We start from the raw sequence: 17073 nt of genomic DNA on the forward strand, positions 1-17073 counted from the left end.
GTTATTGGATGGTCTGTATTTATTTATGTACACAAAGGATGAGAGAGCCGGGGCACAAGTATTTCACTGTACTCGTACACGTGACAGTAAAATTGAACTTTAAACTTCTGCATAATGAGTATTTTTATCCTTGGTACATTTTGCTGATAAAACTTCTGTACTTTTACTAAAGTAACATTTTGAATTCTTGCAAAGGATTATTTTTGGACTATGGTAGGCCTATTTCTACTTTACTTAAGTAAAGGATCAGAGTAGTTCTTCAAGAGGCGGCGTCCAGACAGCGCAGGGATGCCACACCAAGGAGCGCTTAACACCTCAGGTGTAGCCAAAAAATTTAAAAAATAAATAGTCACCTATAATTTTAACTGACATTTAGTTTTTATTGTGGTCTCAAAAAGTACAGCACAGACAAATGAAGCACACAATTACAATATCTAAAGGTACTTTAGGCTTTACTGAAGAATACAGAATGCCATATCAGTGACAGTGAAAATATTATCATGCAGATTGTGTTTTCTTATTTGCGGTTTCAAAGCAGAATATACAGCAGCATGTACTTAACGTCATCTACAGTATCGTCGGACCTTATACTCCTAATACCACAAATTACTGATTTATCATCATATAGGAAACGGCATTTTATATTTTTACAATAGTGCAAAGCTGACCATAGCAAAGCAAAACAAAATGCAAGCAGGAGATGAAACCAGCACTGACATTCACTGAAGTAAGCTGCATAATACTGACAAAAAGCATCAACGTTCACTTCAATGGTACAAAGATATTCAATACTATTAAAACACAATCAACGGTGCAAGCATGGAGGTAAAATAATATCATACATTTTCAGTTTTGTGATGAGAACATTTGTCAGAGCTGTCAGCATCACACACGATGTGAATATTTATGAATATTAAATACAGTGGTCACATGTTCAAGTGAAGCAACACTCGTGAAGAAGCACACGTGTGTCAGATTTGGGCTTCTGTTGATTTATCTGTCAGTGAAATGTTAAAGTATGACTCAGAGCTGAGATAACAATCAAACTGATGCTCCATAGACAATGAACTGGATGGGTTGTTTTTGTTTTGGTGTCCTATCTTTTTGAATGGAGAGTAATCTACTGCAGTGGTTCCCACCTGGGGGTCGGGGACACCCAAAAGGAGTCGCAAGACATATCCAAGGGGCAAGAAAGGAAAACAGGAAAAAGTGATTTCTGCTGCACCACATTGTACCAGAATTTCCTCTAATCTTTGCTTTTTATCTTGTGAAATACTCAACCATTTCACTTCTGAAAATGGTTCAAATAAAAAAATCACTCTTTTAACCAGTGATAGTGCCTGTCTTGGTCAGGACACTCCTGAAAAAGAAATTTCTAATCTCAGTGGGGCTTTCTGGGTAAAATAAAGGTAAAATAAAGAAATTAAATAATGGTGCTTTTAGTCACCAGTCAGGGGAGCTCTAATGTAAAACATATAAAAGAAATATGCATGCAGTATGGAGCAGTGACAGTGACAGCTCTGCAGCTGGTGCGTTGACTGGCCGGTCAACACCTCCATCTTTAGCATTTTAAATTGTCACTGTCATCTCTCTACTGTATTACTATTAATCACCTAATTCATTCTCTATGGAGCAACTCTACATTTAAATGTCTTATTTCTCTGGTTGTTGATTTTGGAAGAGATGAAATGCTTCTTAAAGCTGCTATGTGTAGCATTTTTAGGTAAGACCACATTCATGCTCAAGAACATTAAGACTACATTCTCCATGAAACCCACTGCTTCCTGTCACATCCCCCGGTCCCCAGTGTCTAATTAATGTCTTAAAATTAACGTGGTAATATTTTACCCCTGTTAAATGCTACACGTAGCAGCTATACATTGATTAGCATTTCAGCTCTGAGTTAGAAACAAACAAATACTTAGGCACGCATGGTGCAAATCAATACATTTAAGGAAGTGTGCATTGAAATTAATGTAAATTATTGCTTTGGCTGATACTACAGTGGACATTCAATGAATTAAAATAGAATCAAACAATCATGAATGTGGGTGTTTGAGGAACATTCATAACAGAATCTCTGTATGGGGTCAAATCAAAGGCAAAAACATTTGCAAACCTGCAAGAAAATGTTCATCAAATATTATAAAATTATTTTTCTGGATGTAAATATGTATGAGGAAATAAAAAAAGTTGTCAAAATAATATCAATCGCAAGAGAAGGAGGTCTTTTAGTATCCAAACTGGGAACAGTGCCACCTAATGCTACAAATTCAATATGTGTAACAAAATATTTATGAACATCATTTAGCAGGTTTACAAAAATTACACTTGAGCTCACAAGAAACAAACTGCTGCTGTGATTGTTCTCCACATTCGATATTTTGGCAAGGAGAAGTCTTAGGTGTTAATGTCATGTTGACATAAAAAGTACAGTACAATCTATATCAATTACCTAATACAGACAAAGTTACTGTAAGAGATGAACTGGCCCTATATTCTTTAGCTTTTGATTCAATCAGCGCCAGCAACATTTCTTTTATGCTTCAACAAATCATTTAAACTTACATTATATATCTATAGCTCTTCATTTTGAATAAAAAATATTGTATTTGACACATCGTAATTCATATCTGAAAGCCCGACCAGTTTTTTTGCCAAAATATTCAGAACTGATGATCACTACTTTGCAATCTAAAACGGATTTTTGGCTAAGAAAGTAAATTTGGTTTGTTATGAGAATAAGCATAGGGTCCATAACTGAGGTGTAACGGCTGTGATACAATCGTCATGAATCATTAAAGCAACAGATAATGATGAGTCTGTGATGGTGTGGTGCAGCCTCCTCATGCACAGCTACAATCGCTATGGTCATCTCTGATGCTGGTGGTCTAACGCTGCAGTGAGGGTATAGAGGCAGTGTGTGTGTACATATGCGTGTGTGTGTGTGTGTGCAGTGGTTGAGTGAGCTTTTGGCAGTGACGCGACATGACGTTAGCTGGGACCAGGTGGGCTGAGCAGAGAAGGAAGAGAGTCTCCCCAGATGTGTCCAGCAGTTTGAGGAACCATCTATTTGAGGGTAAAGGGTTTTCTGATTTCTGATTTTTACTTGGCCTACCAGACATCCAGGGGAGACCTCTATGGTTTCAGTGAGGGCGGTGGGGGGGGTCATAGGTCAGGGGTGTGTGTTTAGAGGTTGACCAGGTGGAGGTCGGAGGCGGAGAAGTGGGGGCACAGAGCCATGTCCGGGTTCTTCAACTGCCGCAGGATCCTCCGGTGGAACTTGGAGCGAACCCGGTTGAACTCCATGATGTCGCTGGGATCCTCCTCGATCCAGAAACGATGAAACTCCTGCATCAAGTAACCTGTCATGAAGAAAAGGAAAAGAGTTGACCTTTTTTGTTCTTTAAAGAGAGTATAATTTATACTTTTATATTGACAATGGATCACACGATTACTTGTATGTGAAAGGAGTTGCTTCTAATGACGAACCCACAAAGAATTACCCCCTGACTGAAGTTAGCTTCAGGTCTATGGAGCTTTACAGCGTATTTGAGCTCATTGTTTTGGTTTTCAAACCTGCAATTTTACTGTTTTGGTTCACTCTCGAATCATTTCCAGCCACAGCAGGCTCTGTTTTCAGAGAAGAAAGCTCTGATAAACCTGTACAGTACCTGCCTAGCACCAAACTTCTGACAAAGTTAGCAACTAGCTGGTGAATATAATGGAGCATTGAGTAGCTGGATGTGTAAGTAAGCAACTATTTGCAAACAAATCAACCAAATCAACTTCAACGATGATCATCTGCCAGTGTTATGTTTACAGCTTGTTGCCAGTGCATCAGTTGACGCAGGTATAAAGCTGCATTAATCATGCTGCATTGGATTTTGTTGCCACCTGGGGGCAGCAAATCAAGTTGAAAACACAACATCTGACACATTATCAATGACCTTTTACAGTTATGGCAGGACCAGTAGACATTGAGCAACATTAGCATTCATTTGGCATTGTGTTTCTGGCCACCTAATAAATGTAAGTCCAATATTCACTCTTCTTTTAGCTCTGTTTTTGGTCTCTACCAACTCCTGAGAAAAATATCTGTCTCTTTAGCTGCTAAATGCTCCACTAGGTTCACCAGCTAGTTGATAACTGTATCCTTGGTGCTGGGCAGTTAGAGCACAGTGGGTTTTTAGAGCTGTCACATCACTCACTCACACTGGGTTTTAACTGATATTTTTTATTGAAAGCTAACAGCTATGTTGACAATGTATTTAGTGTTGAGGCAATTTTAGCTTTTAATCTTTTGTATGTTAAAATGTTATGTGTGCTTTATGTCAAAATCTTACCAGCTTTAACTCTGACAGAGAATATGTCCTTACTTTAATGGTAAAAATAACAGGTGAACCAAAACAGGCCAATATTTGCAACATATGGTGTAATCCTGATTAATATCTGATCTTGCAGGAAAATAAAAAAATGTATACATATACATATATATATATCCCAATCAACTGTACTCACAGAAGGTCTGCTGGAAGTGCAGCAGGCTGGGCATCTCTGGGGCCACGTTGTACAGGTGGGTCTTCAGAGCTCCACTCACCAGCAGAGAGTAGGCCAGGTCTGTGATGTTGATGCCCACAATGGCAAAAGAGTAGCTGGAGGGAGGTGATAAAAATACAGACGTTACTTTGCAGGAAGCAGTTTGTTTTGTTTGTTTGTCTGATGGTTTTACTCAGGAATTGTGGGTGATGTGGTTTTTAACAGACTTTAATGAACATCGTTTCCCATAAGCCCTAGGCATTCACAGGGTAAACATCGTGGCTCAACAAAAGAGTTCATGATCGAGTCGAGTGCGTTCAGACATGTCTGTAGTAACATAAGGACAGAAATAACTGTGTACACGAATTTAGACTTACAGCTAAAAACCTGGGAATAGAAGAGTGTTGGTGAACGTTATAGATATGGACGAAAACATGCTTCTGTAAGCAAACCAAGTTAGGAAGATGTAAGTACATTTACTTGGGAGCTGAAGTTTTTGGTATGCTGACAAATAAATCGTTGTTAAACTTTGTTAAAAAGAAAGTTTCAGCTTCTAATAGCAAGCGCTGTAGTTGATGCCAATTTTGTTTGTTTTTTTCAAGTAAATCCGTTTAATTTTTTCAGAAATGCTCAATTAGAGATTGCACTGAATTACAGAAGCTAGTGGAACAGAGGCTAAAAGTGTTCAAATCAAGGTTTTCGTATTTTTTCCGTAAAAAAACAATGATAATTATAAACATCTTTCATGTAAATTTTGCATCAAAAGTGAAGATACAGTATTTGTGTCCCAACAGCCCCTTTTTGTAAAGGCTTGGCCATCATTTCAATACCTTTTACCTCCCAGTTTTCATTTCATGGCAAAGTACACATGGTCCAAATGTGTGGGATGTGGTGGACCATTTGGACGTGAGAGGAGAACACTATATACCAATCATGAACTGTCCCTTCAGTATAGACACTGTACAGTTTTCAGACTCAACAGTGCAGTAAATTACTTGCGGTTCACAGCTTGCTGCTCAGCTGGAGTGTCCTCACAATACCGTGTGGACGTAGGAGGATTTTGTGCGACTGTGTGTGTTTTTAGAGTCAGTCTTTGGTGCTTATCAGAACTGATGCAGACTGGAGGCAGAAGGCAGAGCAGGAGGACACCGAGCAGTAAACCACTTCCTGCCTATTAACACACACGCAGTCTCTACTGCTTGCATATACACGCTTGATGGCTGCATCACGGAGCCCCACTGCTAAAACTGCTCTGTATTTAGGCCAAAACTCACACAGCTCCAGCAGCAGTAGCCCAGTTTTGCCTCCTCCATTCACACTCCACACGCACACGTGCATGCCATCATACAGTACATGTGCAGACACTTACCCAATAGCCTTGTCTAGGTTCTTCTGTTCCCATTCAGGTTTGTTTATCTCACTGCGAAGGACACACACTTGAGTCATGTACTGTCTACATGTGAAACAACACTCCACAATGTGGATAAAAACAAAACCTAGTGAGAAATCTTAAAGTCACAATGAAATAACATTTTATGAGCTTGCTTCTTAAACTGATGCATTTCTTGTGTCACTGCAAGACTGTAGCACTGGAACAGATTGTTGTAAAGTATATATATGTAAACTAATACATGTCACTTGGCGACATGGGTAGTTTCTTTACATGGACTTGAAATATTCTGTGACGTTTTTTAGATTTTTTGGTCTATATAACATTATAGAGTTACAGTTAAACAGTGTCGAAGTCAAGTCCTCCCATATTGAATCAGAGTGGAGCCCCAGAGGTTTTAATCTGAGGTCCAGTTCATGTTAAAAAATGTCAAACCTGAGATTAGTCTCAAATCCTCAAGTTGCAGTTCATTTATAACAGTGACTCTAAACTGCATGTTTAAAGTATTTAATCTGTTTCAAAATAATATGCACATCATCCCAATTATCCATAAAAGGTGTATATTTTAAAAGTGAATGTACAATGTTTTTTTCTCTCATTAATTAAAATGTGGCAGCCATAATAAAAAGCCAGGTAGCACACCCATCAATATATTATCTACATGGAAATTGTGTTGTAAGATTAATTTTAAGAGCATCTGTTCACATAGGGAGCCATATTATTAATGAGATGATCAAGTACAAATACCAATGAAAAAATTGTGGGTGTGCTGTAAGTCTAAAATGACTGAGTCCTCAGGTCAAGTTAAGTTTTATTGTTATCTACAGAAACCACCAGGAATCTATACAATGAAATGTATGTTGTACTGTGACTCTTGGAAATACTACACACTATTTTGATAGAAACACACTATAAGTACATTTATACAATATCCTTTATAAAATGCCACTGACGTGCAAAGGCCAAAGTTCAAGTCAAGAGTATTGAAGTCAAGAGATGAATCATGACTGATCAACTCACTTAATTTACAATAACGGGTTTTTGATATAAAAAATACATTGAAAATGAATAAGTGAATATAATTACATGGAACTTTAGCTAACAAAAGACAAAAGTAATGTCTCAGTTAATTGTGAATTTAAGTGTATACCAAAGGATCATCATTTAAGCATAACTCTGTATCTGTTTATAGATGATTTTGTATATTATGTAATGTTTAGGGTTTTTTGATAAAACTGCATAATGCAACTTTGTTTGAGGGCTTAGTTCCCACTAATCATGTGAGGTTGAACCAATCAAATAGATGTAATAATTTTAGCTAATGCTGGTTTCCATTACAGGATAATAAAAAGACCAAAACCAACAATGTGTTAGTCCGTCTCTCAATACTTTCCGACTACTCTACTGGCTCTCAGCCTACTACTGAAGACGTAAACCTTTAAAAATGGGTCACAAATGGATAGTTTTATTTTTTTTTAATGCTCAGTAATTTCCTAAAGTTGAAACAGAACTGTCTCTATTAACGTGACTAGGATATCCTCCTCAGTTTCAGCACATACTGTGTTTTAGGCTGATAAGACAGCTGGGTGTTCACATATACATAAATCATGCTTAGTGCAGCATTAAATGTATGAAACATCAACTCAAAAGAGAAAGCTATGAATGCAGTGCAAAGAATGAAAGTGAAATTAAGTACCTTGGCTTTCTGTGCGTACTCCTACAGTGCATGTGAGAGTCAGAGAGCGAGGCATGGGCAGAAAGGTGGAGGTGGAGATGGAGGTGAAGGAGAAAAAAGAAGAATCTTGAAATGAGACAGCTCGCTGAGATGCCGATGAAAAACAATACAAGCAGCAGCAGTCAATAAAAGATGACGCAGAGAATGACATCAAGCTGTAGGAATGAATATAATCAAGCAGAATGTGGTAAATGCAGAATTATGGATGACTGAGTGCAGTTTAAAGTTTAAGGGATACACCACGTGTCTGGTAAAAAGGTGCTGTATGTTAACTTATATTTTAAAGCTGCATTAATTGATGTTTTGGCCACAAGGGGCAGCGGAACTAGCGGAAAACACAGTATTTGTTATGTTATCGCCTTATAAAGTTGACATCTTGAACCTGTTAGCAAACACTTGCCTATTTACACATCCAGCAGACATAGAGCAACATTATCATTTATTTGGGGTCGTGTTTCAGGCTACCTAATAATGTAAATCCGACATTCACTTTCCTTTTGGCTCTGTTTTGGGCTCTACCAGTTCCTACAAAAATATGTGGCTCTTTAACTGCTAAATGCTCCACTATGTTCACCAGCTTGTCACTAACTTTGTCTGTTTCTTGTTTGGTGCTGGGCAGGTAGTGTACAGTGGGTTTATCAGAGCTTTATTGTTGTTTATTGTAAAACAGCTGCCTGCTGCTGGTGGAATCAAGGTTGATTGGGTTTGTGGGCCAGAAAACCAAAACAATGACATAAAAGAGGCTATAAAGCCCTGTAAAGCTGCGTTGGTGACATTTGCTACACTTTTAATGTAAGGAATATTAATTAGTGCAGCTTTAAGTAGTAGATGACTGGCCCTGGTGTTGCTTGTTAACATTTCAGCAAATAATAATGAAGCTAATTGGAATTCACAGGGTGACAAAACAAGACTTTTATTTCCTGATAGATGCTATAAATAATTGGGGCACAACAAATGCTTAAGAAAATCTAAAGCACAACTACAACATACTGTATATAATACAGTCAGAGGTCAGTGCTTCGTTCGGAGGTCGTTTCAAGAAGTGGTGGTGGAATATAAGAGCACAGATTACATCAGGTCAGCTGATGTGGGATCGCGGGTATACTTAACAAGTGACCTTACGACATGACATTGTTTCACTGCAAATTTGACGTGTGATGAAGAATTTCTCCCTTTCTGTTTCTAGGGACCACTTTCACTGTTTACTGGAAGCTGCCAGAGGACGAGTGCAGAGCTTGATATGATAAGTGATTGCTGCATGTAATATATACTGTCATTTCTTTTTATGTCATTTTTTGTATCTGATGCTAATTTACAGCCATTAAGTGGCTTCCAATCTGCTTTATTATTGGACATTAAGGACCCTGGTGATCAGCGTTGGTTGATTACGATGTGAGTGGTATAATTTCCACGATTTTATGGATGAATAAATTTATCCTTTAACCTTGAGCTATTTAAACTCATCATGTACCCTACTCTTCTTAAAGTTGGTTTTAGCTGCACATAGTTTCTATGAATCATAAAGCTACAAAGACATGTACATTTTACCAATCTCAGTTTCTTACCAAGTAGCTATACATCTGCTAAAAATTCACATTTCCTCAGTTTTGGATCCTACAACCCTGGAGTCTGTGATCTCCTAAGAACAAAACCGATCAACCAGAGAGACTTTCTACCAAAACACTTGGTGTATTCCTTTTATTTTATCATGCTTTGGTAAAAGTTGAGAAAAAGAGGGTTTCCATACTTGTGCTTTGGTTGCAGGGAGTCGTGGAGCATCTGCAGAGCAGTAGCCTTGTCATGTTCTGCGAAATACCTGCAGAGAGACGAGAGAAGATTCAAGAAAAAGGGAATTTAGGAAACTCTTCATTTGAAGGTCGCACTTAGCCCTACACCTGTGTATATGTAGATTATTAATTATCTGATATTAAATCCAGTTCATGGGTAGACAATATCTCACTGCAGATTTTTTGTATAAATACTTTTCATTTCTCCCAAAGGACTTGTGTATGTAAAAGTCCAAATGTAAAACACTAATATGTCTTATATCCCGTTAAAGTGTAATATTGTCTGACTGTTTTTTTGGATTATGATCAGTGTTTTACAGAAAGTGAAGTGACTGAGAGCTTACAGCAGGTTGTGCAGGCCCAGTAGGCCCATGCCTCTGAAATCAGTCTTGGGATCGCTGCCTTGGAAACCAATCTCACACCACTGTTTAGAGATGCGGCCGGTGAGAGGTGTGTCAGGACGCAGCTCCTTCCATAGCTGCAACACACACACACACCACAGCTTAGCACAGTTAAATTATTTCCTGTCTTGACAAGAGATTACATGAATGTAAACTATGAATGGGGCTGCGTGCTGCAATCATCTAACTATAATGTCAATCCTAAAATTATACCCTATATATATGAGTTTCTGAGTACATGAATATTTAAATACTGACTTAAAGGAATAGTTCGTCATTTTGGGAAATACAGTACGCATATTTGCTTTCTTGCCAAGAGTTAATGCTAGATGAGATGGTCGATATTACTCCCATTTGTGTCCATTCAAGCTACAGCCAGCACCCGATAAACAGCCAATGAACATGGATAAACAGTTGAGATAATTAGCTAAAATTAATGGAAAAACAGTTTAAATAGTTAGCTAAAATAAAAGTGATGGATAAATGGTTTAAGTTGTAGTTAGCTAACACTAAAAGTAATAGTTAAATAGCTGAAATAGTTACAAGTAATTGATAAATAGTTTAAATAGATAAACTAAATTAATGGCAACAATTGAAATAGCTAAAATGAATGGATAAACAGTTTGCTAAAATTGACGGCTAAATGGTTAAAATAAACGGCAGTGTCGATAAAGGGGTACTTGAGTTGAGGGTATGTCTGACAAAAAACTACTGGCTTATCCTGCCAAGGGTTGCAGGTAGGTGTAGCCTACTCCAGCAGGCACTGAGTGAGAGGCAGGATAGACTATGGACAGGTCACCAATGAATCACAGGAGGTTCAATACAGTTTAAAGATGATTATTGCTGTTGTTATGATTATTTTTGCACTTCAGATAGCTGTGTACCTTCATCAGCATGTCCTCGTGCTCTGGGTTTTCACTGTCGTAAGGCTCCCTACGCAGCTTCTCCACCTCCGCTACCAGGCTCCTGTAGCCCACAATCTGCAGCAGGCTGGCCTGAAGAGAGATACCCAGCCTGGGGACACACAGGGAATTCAGATCTATTAATGCAGTGAACTGCAATGTACAAGCACTGTCTTTTGTTTTGTCGTTTGTCTTTGGGGGTTCAGTGCCTTGCTCAGCTCAGCTGCCATTGCTGAGGAAGAAGAAAGTGTTGTTTATTCACTGTCCACAACCACACTTTCACAGCTAGTCTGATGATTCAAAGTGTTGAGACTCCAGTGATAACCTCTAATTTACCACAACACCCTAACATAAGTGATAAAGTTACAGAAATGTGACATGAAATGTAGTGTCTCACTGTGGGTTGGTGTCGGGGTTAATCTTCTTCAAGGCCATGATGTCGTCAATGGTTTTCTCCACTTTATCAGGATGGACGCTGAGGGCAGACTGCAGCAGCTAGAGAAGACGAGAGCAGAAGAGACAGAAAGATGGCAGAAACAAAAAGAGACAGAAGGAGGAGGAGAAAGTGGATGTAAACAAATTGAAGCTAGAAAATTGAGTGACACGCCTGTATTATATTGGACAAATATTGAGCATACAGCATAGATTTAGAGACCCATACCTCGTTCTTGGAGTACCTCAGAGATGACTCTGGAAGGAAATGGTTGCAAAGTGTAAGACAACTGCATACAGTAACATTAAAAGCAGCGCTATTTAGTAGCTTCAAAAAATTTATTTTGAATATGGTTCAAGGCAGATACGAATATTTAAATATTGAGTTTAAGTTGTGAAAACTGTTATTTGTCCAAGGACAAATAGGAATGAGGGTGGATAGAAAATGGATGGAACTTTATTTTCATTTTGAAGGTTCCACTAAAAGCCAGGATAATAAATATGAACAATATATAATTAAACACAAATATGCTATTAGATATGAACAATAGTGATAGTTGGTTTATACATAGATGAACTAAATAAACTACATTTAAAAATGTCAGGCAGCGTTCAGGCAGTGTGTGGGCCTACCTATCTTGAGGGTCCTGCGGGCTCCATGCTTGTTGTTGTAGCAGATTCGCTGCAGCTCGCAGCGCCCTGTAAACTTTCTGGCAACAAACTTCAGGCCCCGCCACAGACACTTACAGTAGAGGAACACGAAGAACTGGGTCACCACTCTGGAGAGGAGAAGATGGGAGAGATTAGACTGACAGATGTTGTATATGTACTTTAGCATAGAGCACTGATTCCCAATTTTTGGGGGTTTGTGACCCTTTATAGCCACCTGCCTACTTATGTCCCCTTTTCACAGGTTGCATATGCCGATAAGCTGTGAGCAGTAAAGAGTGATGTTCTTTTCTCAGATTATTTCATTTAAACAGCTTTTAGAGTCCTGATAACTATCCATTATTTCACAAAGAAGCTGGGAAGAATTTTGTGTAGCAGAAATGCTTCTTCCACTCATTTCCTATCTTTTTAATCATCTTGCCATCGCTCAGGTTTATCATTTGAAAAAAACTAATTAAAAACTAATTTTCTACTCCTGTACTGTATAGTACAGTTAAATCATTAAAATGAACAGAAAACAGCTTATGATTTTAAGAAATTTATAACGATTTTTATTTTATCACCATTCATCAACTACGGCACGGCTTTGATAGCATTTCCCCTAACAAAGACTCATGGGATATGCATATTTGGGGTAAAATCAGTATCACATTTTATTTTACACACTGACATGGAAACTCAAGAAATAACTCTAATAATAACTAATAACCAATGCTAGAAAATTCTGTTTTTTAAATGTCTCTCCACCAATTTTACACATGGCGTTCAGTTTACTCGTCACAAGGCGTCTGTGAAAACAACAACAATTATAATCACAATTATCTAAAAATAACCCTGATGATGTTGTCAGTCGAAGCAGGGGGTGTCTAATGACATAAGCTATTGAGTTGCATTATGGGAAATGTATGATCCAGTGTTTTTGGAGCTTGATCCATACTAGGGACTAAAAGTCAGGAAATCTTGGCCTCTGCTGGTTCAATTTTGACCATTCTTTTTTATCTTTATGGAAGTGCTATACTACATAATACATTATTTTAGAATAGCTTTAAATTGTTTTTATTCTGTGCTTTTACTGCATTTGTACTTTTAATTTCATCTGTTAAATGTCTCCTTATTTTAATCTTATTTGTATTTTATTTCACTTTACATCTGTTGGTTTAATGTCTTTTGTGAAGAACTTTGAAACTTCGAAAAGTGCTATAGAAAGTTATTATTATTAAATTGCTGGAGTACTCCTTTAAATGTTTTAACCCCCTGTACATGAATACTGTAAAAATATCTCACTCATAATACCATAATAATAGCATATCATTTGTTCATAATCTTGAGTTAATAGTAAGCCATTTTCACTACATTTCAGAGCTGCAATGATTAGTCAATTAATCGATCAAAAAAAATTTCTTTGACAATTGTCTTGATAACCGCTTAAGTCATTTAATGGTTCCAGGTTCTCAAATGTGAGAACTGTCTTGCTTTTGTTTGTCTTACATGATAGTAAATTGAATATTTTTGGATTTTGGACTGTTGGTCGGACAAAACAAAACATTTAATGACATCACCTTGTGCTCTAAGATATTGTTTTTTCATGTTTTACAGACGATTAATCGGGGAAATAATCACCAGATTAATCGATAATGAAAATAATCGTTAGTTGCAGCCCTAATACATTTCTTCTCAGATTTGCTGGTAACTGCAATTTCTTGCAAAAAAGTATTTTACCTGGTCTTCTTCAGAGTTCTGTAGCTCAGTATATTGGGGGGGGGTTATACTAAAAATCACATAATTTCATAGAATACAAAAGGTATAATGGATAATAATAATAAATATATAATCACTGTAGAGATACAACTGTATGAATGCACATGTACCCAAACAAAGAGGATGAAGTGTACAGAGAAAGGGAGAGAGAAACAATATGAAGACATGACACTAAAGGAAAAGAGAGGAGCAGGGAGGAAGACATAAAGGAAAGAAAGTCAGAAAACTGTGTTGCACTTCTTGGCTACCAGGTTGGACTTGCAACAATTCAAAGTGTGCTATTTTTACAGGTGACACTGGGAATGAAAATGGAGATGTCTGTGTCTTGGGAAATGCATAGTGACCCATTAAGAAATGGTGGAGATCATCTGCTTCACTCTGCACATTAGGAAGGAAGGAATGAAGGAAGGGACACATTTCATGTTATTTATATGTAAAACCTTCTATCATCTGATTTCATGATCGTTTATTGCCAAAGATCCAGGACAGAACATAGTTTGTGCAACATGCCAGAAACCTTGTGGAAATTTACTTGGATAGAAACGCAGATTTCCTCTATTATCAGGGCTAGCATTAGCAATGAAGCTGAGAAAATACACCAGCACAACACCTGCACTGTGAATAACTTACAAACCTCCCTCTGTGAGCCACACAAGCAGGGCCTCGCTTCCCTCTTTGTTTGTTTTAGTGGTATAGAGTTTACAACCTTTTCATGCAGAAATAAATCCCCATGATGCTGAGGGATCACAGTATAACATCTTCCATGTCAACAAAAAAAGGTAAGCACAGTCCTGAATGATTAATTCCTCCTTGTAGGCCTGTGGATGATGAGACTGGCATGTTAAACAGCTCATATAAGCACTCTGTCATTTCCTTAACCTTCAAGGAAATGAGCACCAAGCAAGGGTAATGGTACAGTAGGAGGATTCAGAGATTAAACTGCAACTAAACAGGAAATGTGGAGTTTCAAAGACGTGGGCGTCTACCAAAGAGGACGGCCTCCTGGAAGTTTGACACAAACTAGGAACTAAAAGCCGAGATATCTCCACCTCTGCTGCTGAAATTCTGTTTATTTAATCTGTCTTTTGCACGTTCCCCAACTGTATGGAAGTGCAACACTAAATCACTGGAGCATCCCTTTAAACCCTTCTGAAAAACCATTAAAGGTGCTACATGAGTCATTGTTTACATCAGTAAACTATTACCACAGTCATTCTAGCACATTAGTTTAATTACTGTAAGCAGACAGTGAAATAAATTGGCAGCCTCTACTGGACTCCACTGTTCATTAAAAGTAAATGAAAATATCTTTGAGACCAAAGCAAAAGGAGCAAAACGTCAACTGAAAAATTATTCATTCTCCTAAGTAGGGGGCCAGGAAACAGTGGGATTTATAGGAAATTAAACACTTACAAAAGCACTGGTGTGAGAACGCACCTATTATCTACTTTGTCGTCATTTGTCAGTGGTGACTATACAATAAAATAAATCATTTTACAATAATATGTTGATGTCTAAAAATGAATATACTATTGATAGTGTGTGTTGACTGTTAGCCTTCTGTCCACAGGGTCAAAACTAAACCTGGAGGAGCAGCGTTCAATTTTTATGCCCACATATCTGGAACAAACTCCAAGAAAACTTGAGGTCTGCTCCACCCCTCAGTTTGTTTAAATCAAAGTTTAAAACACTTCTGTTTACCAGTGCCTTTAATGAAATGAAATTAAATGCTATTCATTCATCTCTTGCACTGCATTGTTGCAATGCTGTAACTTTTACTCTCTGGATTTATCTGTTTTATTCCATTTTTAGCTTATTTCTGTGCATCTTCTATTTTATTTTACTCTTTTTATATCCTATTTGTATGTTTCTTTTTATATTTTCTTGTGTTTCTATTCTTAATACCTTTTTATGTCTTATTTACAGCACTTTGAATTGCCTTGTTGTTGAAAAGTGCTACTCAAATAAACTTGCCTTGTCTTTGTATTTGCCTAGTAGCAAAACACCTGAGAATATTGGTGATGTCATATATACACGTCTACTGTACACATTTGGATTTAAATAAAAACCATTAGACTTACTATAACCAATAACAAGGCTCACTAATAAAGACATTGCCTTTATGTTAATCATAGTATTGTACTGTTTTAAGACACCACAAAATATAGTTGGTACTTCATCAACATGAAGTGTTTATCATAAAATATATTATATTGGATTTATCATAACTTTTGCATTTACAATACAGCAAAGCAACAGAGCTATTAATAGAGACACCAAGGGAGACCACTTGGTGCTCCATAATTAAGAGGCCTCTTTTCTAAGCAACCCACTCAAACCAATTTACACCGCAACGACCACTTACTGGCCACACAATGCCGTAACCGACTGGGAAGAGCTTAAATGGGAGAAGTGGGAATGCCACTCTGCAGTATTTGGTATAAACAAGTCATTACAGTAGATCGAAGATAAACACAGGAAGACAGGAGAAGAGCTTTACAATGAATTCCTTGACGGTTTGACCAAAAAAAAAAAAAAAAAAAAATGTAAATCTCGCCCGGCATTATTGGCAGTAATGGTAATCTCTTTACCTCAGAAAATGCTTCATCTTGTCCGCTGTCACCCCTCAGGTGTCTTAGTTGCTGTTTCCGTGGAGCGATGACCTGAAAACACATGAGATGACTGTTTTTATGTGACTGGATGAGGCCGACAGAAGCCGTCAGCTCAGGCCCCGCAGCCCCGGAGCTGTCCGCGGTGCTGAAGAATTAACGCGCATGTAATCTGCGCCTTTCGGTTTTACCTTGGCACCCCCGGTGTGCAGCGTTTCTGTTCGGTGCAATGAAACAGAGACACGCACGGGAACTAATTTTCAAACCTTATTCCACCCGTCAGAGAGCCATAATCCAGAAAAAGCAGGCATTTAATGCTCGATCGTCTCCGGTCTGATTAGCACAAACACCATGCATAATCCGTAGCGACAGACGATGACTGTAACGTCGGTTGTGTAGGCAATACAAGCAATCAAATCTATGCAGTAATAGACGAAACTTTTCTCTTACCGATTTCAAATAATAACAGGCGAAACAAAGATGGGGGTGCAGCGTTTTGTCCTCTTCACTCGGCTACAGTAGTCTGCTTTTCCTCCATGATGACAGTCACTAACTGAGGCTGAGGAGGTTCAGTCTAAAAGCTACAGCACAGCAATGCAGTGCAGAATACAAAGGGTCAAAACCTCTATCAGCGCAGCATGTTGATCAGTTTAAACATCATTTGTTTCCCACTTTCTTCAGATCATGTTTTAAAACTATATTAGATTCAGTAAAGGGTTAGATTTTGCCCAGAGGATCTTATCTGACAATATTTTTTTTTTTATAGCTAGAAGTGCATAATTGCATGCATTCGGTGGTTTTGCTGACACTCCTCTTATCAGCGACTTCAAATGACAAAGCGACCAGCGGAT

At 38.0% G+C, this 17073-nt stretch overlaps 1 protein-coding gene across 2 annotated transcripts; it reads right to left on the minus strand.

Moving 5' to 3' along the window:
* Nucleotides 1-356: 356 nt before the first annotated feature.
* Nucleotides 357-16905, minus strand: elmod1 (ELMO/CED-12 domain containing 1). Of its 2 annotated transcripts, XM_044221386.1 has the most exons (12): nt 16673-16905; nt 16205-16276; nt 11820-11965; nt 11416-11444; nt 11152-11249; nt 10737-10866; nt 9796-9929; nt 9412-9480; nt 7626-7646; nt 5909-5959; nt 4522-4655; nt 357-3365 (listed from the first exon to the last, which is right to left on the minus strand). In XM_044221386.1, exons 2-12 carry the CDS (start codon nt 16219-16221, stop codon nt 3190-3192), a joined length of 1005 nt encoding a protein of 334 aa, XP_044077321.1. In that variant the 5' UTR covers nt 16222-16276; nt 16673-16905; the 3' UTR covers nt 357-3189. The 2 variants fall into 2 exon arrangements, with proteins under 2 accessions (XP_044077321.1, XP_044077322.1); XM_044221387.1 differs by lacking the exon at nt 7626-7646 and having other exon boundaries at nt 16673-16874.
* Between the last annotated feature and the right edge of the window lie 168 nt (nt 16906-17073).

Source organism: Siniperca chuatsi, linkage group LG14 (assembly GCF_020085105.1).
Source record: "Siniperca chuatsi isolate FFG_IHB_CAS linkage group LG14, ASM2008510v1, whole genome shotgun sequence".
Lineage (NCBI taxonomy): Eukaryota > Metazoa > Chordata > Actinopteri > Centrarchiformes > Sinipercidae > Siniperca > Siniperca chuatsi.

Excerpts from the sequence above, each read along its gene's own strand:
- elmod1 (XM_044221386.1), bottom strand. Across the intron at positions 9,481-9,795 it reads CTGGGCCTGCACAACCTGCT|GTATTTCGCAGAACATGACA; the intron begins GTAAGCTCTCAG and ends GTCTCTCTGCAG. Across the intron at positions 5,960-7,625 it reads AGTACGCACAGAAAGCCAAG|TGAGATAAACAAACCTGAAT; the intron begins GTACTTAATTTC and ends TGTCCTTCGCAG.